Below are 4,786 nucleotides of genomic sequence, written 5' to 3'. Positions count from 1 at the left end.
CGAGTAGTATTCGATCGAGTAGGTATTCGATTGAATACTACGGTATTCAAAATACTTGTACTCGATCGAGTACCACTCGCTATTTGAATGGAAAAGTTCGATGCAGAACCAGCATTGATTGTCCGAATGCTATACAGTCGGCCAATCAACGCTGGTTCTTCTCCTACCTTTAGAAGTCTTCTCCGCGCAGCTTCCCCGCGGCGTCTTCTGGCTCTTCATTCACTCTGCCAGGCATCGGGCCTGGGCAGAGCCGACTGTGCATGTCTACTTGTAGTGCGGACATGCGCAGTCGGCTCTGCCCAGGCCCGATGCCTGGCAGAGTGAATTCAGAGCAGGAAGACGCCGCGGGGACGCTGCACGGAAAAGACTGCTCGGAGGATCCAGCCCGACCCTCACTCGTGGACTTGGTAAGTATAATTTGATCAAACGTTGCCTACCCCTGAAACGAGCATTTTCCCCCCATAGACTATAATAGGGTTCGATATTCGATTCGAGTAGTCGAATATTGAGGGGCTACTCGAAACGAATATCAAATTTCGAACATTTTACTGTTCGCTCATCTCTAGTCTTAACTTATCATTAGATTAATAAAACAACAAATCACTTAAAACAAAATTTTGAGCTTTAATTCCTATTTGCATCTTATTTTTAGCAATGCTCTTGAATTACGTATCACTCGGAAGAATACAAGTTTCACATCTCTGTTTCTAAATGTGTAAATAAATGGATTTAGCAATGGAGTCACAAATGTGTATATTAAAGCAAGAAATTTGTCATGTTGGCTCCCACTTGGTTTGACGTACACGGTGAACGATGCACAAAAGAAGAGCCCGGATACAATAAGATGGGATGAGCAGGTGGAGAAGGCTTTACGTTTTCCTTCTACGCTCTTAATCTTTAAGACTGTGACTATGATATGAATATAGAACCCAATAATTAGGATAAAAGGGATAAGAACAACAAAAATGGACGTAAGGCTTGTCATGAGGTTACTGATGGAGGGATCAGAACATGCCAAATTTTGTAGAGGAGCCAGGTCACAGAAGAAGCGGTCAATCTTGTTGGGACCGCAGAATTTCAAGGATGCTGTGGAGATGGTAGGTATGGAAGAAGCCACTAAACCAACAATCCACGGGAATATGGCAAGCCTGGTACACCATTGACTCATTATAACCAAGTACTGTAATGGGTTTGTGATGGCAAAATGTCTATCAAAAGCCATAACGGTAAGCAGGTAACATTCTACCGTACCCGTTGTACCAACACAATATAACTGTAGGAAGCAGGCCACAAAACTGATTCGGTTTCTTCCTGAAATAAGAATATCTAAAAGTTTTGGGACAACATTAGAGACAAATACAATTTCCAAAATGGCAAACCGGCTAATAAAGTAATACATCGGGGTATGAAGCTTAGCATCAATATGAATTAGTAAAAATATAACCATGTTCCCGACAATACATGTAATATAAATGAGTAAACAGGCGATGAAAAGCAACATTTGGAACTGAATAAAATCTTCAAATGCTAATAAAATAAATTCTGTGACAACGGTGCTGTTCACGTCCTCCATTTTTGTTGAGGTGAAAGGCAGCAATCATTAAGTTTTTTCCTATGAGACAGAGTGAAATTTTTAACATATAGAGCAGTATATAAAAGGTATCATAAAATCTATAGTAAAAAAGAATATCTTCAAAATGTATTGTGTGGAAAGGAGAAACGTTATCTGGAAGGATGCCAATAGTTTGCCTCTAAGACATTGGGATACATTTGAAGGGGTTGTCCACCTTAAGATCATTCTCTGCCCTAATTTATGATTACAGAAATCTGATGTGGTGGCAAAGCATTGAAAGCAATCTGCCAAACCTGTTACCCCTTCTGCATTCTCAGCTTAGTCTCATATAGCACATCAGCCTGGTATCACTTACTTACTTATTTTGCCTAGATATATAATGCCAACATGTTCCCTAGTACTCTACAGATATTGTCATCATTCACTGTAGAGCTAAGGCCTGGTTCACATCTGTGTTCGTTTTCCATTCGGAGACCTCTGTATGGTAACCTATCCACATAAAGAAGCGGTTTACCTAAGGAAACCCATGGACTGCATAGTCCAGACCTGGGCCACATCCGGCCCTCTAACTGTCTCTGACTGGCACGTATAGGGTGTAGGGTAATGGTAGATGCCAAATGGCAAGTCGGTTAAAGGACCTTTGATGATGTAATCAAAGGTCCTTTAGTTCACTAGAATAGGCTAAGACTCATTAATGGGCAGAGCCACAAGGGTTAGTGTGGTTGGTGTTACACAGGACGCTGCTGATGAAGATGGAGGTGGTGCTGGAGAGAGTTCTCTCACAGCATTGGGGATGCCCCCAGTGCTGTTTGAGCGCTGGGGCCCACCCCCAGTGCTGCGAGAGAGCTAATTTGCATACTGATAAAAAAACGGGATTGTAGGCAAACGGCGGCACGGAGAAGACGACAAAAGGTAGGAGAAGAATAGCCTTTCTTAAGGCTATTCCAATGTGGTACCTAGAAAAAATTGTGTCTGAGTGATAGGATCCCTTTAAAATAAAAATGTTTATTTAGAATATGTCCATTTAATAATTCGAGATACCCCCAACAGTTCATATTTTGTCTCAACTTCTGGATGGAGTGGACAGAGAAGGTGTTAATTTGTAACGTCCCATGTCCTGTCCGCCTGTCCCATTCACATAGACTGTATTAAAGTCTATTGCATTCATCTGCACAGTCTTAAGGGTAAGTCCATACACAATCATTTTGTTGCTGAAATTACTGAAAATCACTTACACACAGTGCTGTGCAAAGGTTTTCACCAGGTGTGGGAAAACTCTGCAAAGTATTTTTGTCATGTAACAAAATGAAGAGAAAGAACAAAACAAAAATCTAAATCTCATAACTATTTGGTGTGACCTTTGCTCTTTAGAGGAAGTGTCCTGGAAGTGATGATATATCCTCCATAAGAGCCCGGATTGCAACATCATCCAGTCTGTCTGGGCTTACATGATAAGACAGAAGGATTGGAGCAGGCCTACATCCACAGAAGATCTGGGCTTAGTTCTCAAAGATGGCGGGAACAACCTCCCTGCCGAGTTCCTTAAAAAACTGTCTATAGGTGTATGTAAAAGAATTGATGGTGTGACATTTGCCCTTAATAGGAGCAGTCCAGGAAGTGATAATATATCCTCCATAGAGCCCTTATCTCAACATCATCCAGTCTGTCTTGGATTACATGAAGAGACAGAAGGATTGGAGCAAGCCTACATCCACAGATGTGCTTAGTTCTCCAAGATGGCGGGAACAACCTCCCTGCCAAGTTCTTTCAAAAACTGTCTGCAACTGTACCTAAAAGAATTGATGAAAGACAAAGGGCAAAGGTCACACCAAATATTATTTACCTATTAATTACCTATTAATATTTCTGCAGTACATAGATGGATTGATGGAAACTCCATTCAGATGAGAACAGCATTTGCAGAACTTTCTACAACAAATCTACCAGGTGAGAGTTTATCCTTACAATACCATTTAGTTGGGGGAAGCAGTAGTTGTAAAACCATGAGGTCGTGGCTGAAGATCGTTCCTTCACTACTGTACAATTATCTCATGTGAAAACAATCCTAGAAATCCCTGTCTGACCACATTATTCATCAACATGGCGCCCTTACCTTTACTCACTGATCCATATTTAACTAGTCCGCATCACATGACTCATATCAATTGGATTTTATAATGTCACAGAGGGTAAAACATCCAATATCCAAAAATAGTTTATGGCCACTGGTGGAAACAATCATGACTTGTAAAGTAACACACAGATTAATAGAACATTGCGTACACAGAATCCTGAAATAAAATTTGTAAAAAATATCATTAACAGTATCTGAAATTATTAAAATTGTTTAACAAAAAAACCCAAATCATGAAGTTCTTTAAAATCAATACAATACATGATAGGAACTTACAGAATAGTAGATGTGTGAAGAAGATGCTTTGAGGACGAAATCTGTGAAAAAGTCATTTACTGAAGTTTTCTGGCTCCGCACTTCAGATATGTCATTCTAAATGGACATACGCCCAGATTCACTATTGTGGTTGTCTAGACACTGACTTAAACATGGCCCTTTTTTGACGAATCTCTGACACGGTGTGGCGTATGTATGGTGCAATGTAGCATATCTCAGCAATCTGGTCTAGCAATATTTATCTCACTACCCTTCCCTGTGGGCAGTTCAGCCAGCAAACGAAACATCAAAGCCACAAATCACAGTAAAGAAATATGTAAATTCTGTGGTAATATTTTAGTAATTGGCCCGGCCAAAAAATTGCAAAAAAGGAGACCTCTGATCCCACAATAAAACATAAATGTGTCTATCGCCATTATTGTAGCTGTGGCTTCCTGTGCAGGTTATTCAGATTATTTTAATTCCATAAAATGTTACAGTAGTAGTCAGTGGTTTATATTCCCAGGACTATAATAAATCTATTTAGATGTACGGAGCCAAATCATTTTGCAGCTATTTGCTGTTCTACTTACGCACATATGTATACTTACAGTTCTGAACGATGTCCCGGTTTCATTCTGAATGCAGATGTATCTCCCTCTCTGTTCTGCCTGTCATGTATTTATATAAGCTCTTATTTACCCCAAGGGACCATTTCTCTATATCTCATTATAGTAAATCCCTTGTCGTACGGGAAAAATCACCTTGTTAACTCTACATATCCAACCCCAATGGACAATAGCATGCAAGATACTGTAAATGGA

At 40.2% G+C, this 4,786-nt stretch overlaps 1 protein-coding gene across 1 annotated transcript; it reads right to left on the bottom strand.

The window, feature by feature from the left end:
* Window positions 1–631: 631 nt before the first annotated feature.
* LOC142213345 (olfactory receptor 6E1-like) lies at window positions 632–1,573 on the bottom strand. Its single transcript, XM_075281661.1, has one exon. The coding sequence runs from the start codon at window positions 1,571–1,573 to the stop codon at window positions 632–634; it is 942 nt and encodes a 313-aa protein (XP_075137762.1).
* Window positions 1,574–4,786: the final 3,213 nt, after the last annotated feature.

This window comes from Leptodactylus fuscus, chromosome 7 (genome assembly GCF_031893055.1).
Source record: "Leptodactylus fuscus isolate aLepFus1 chromosome 7, aLepFus1.hap2, whole genome shotgun sequence".
Taxonomy (NCBI): domain Eukaryota; kingdom Metazoa; phylum Chordata; class Amphibia; order Anura; family Leptodactylidae; genus Leptodactylus; species Leptodactylus fuscus.
This window is presented reverse-complemented; position numbering and strand designations above follow the sequence as displayed.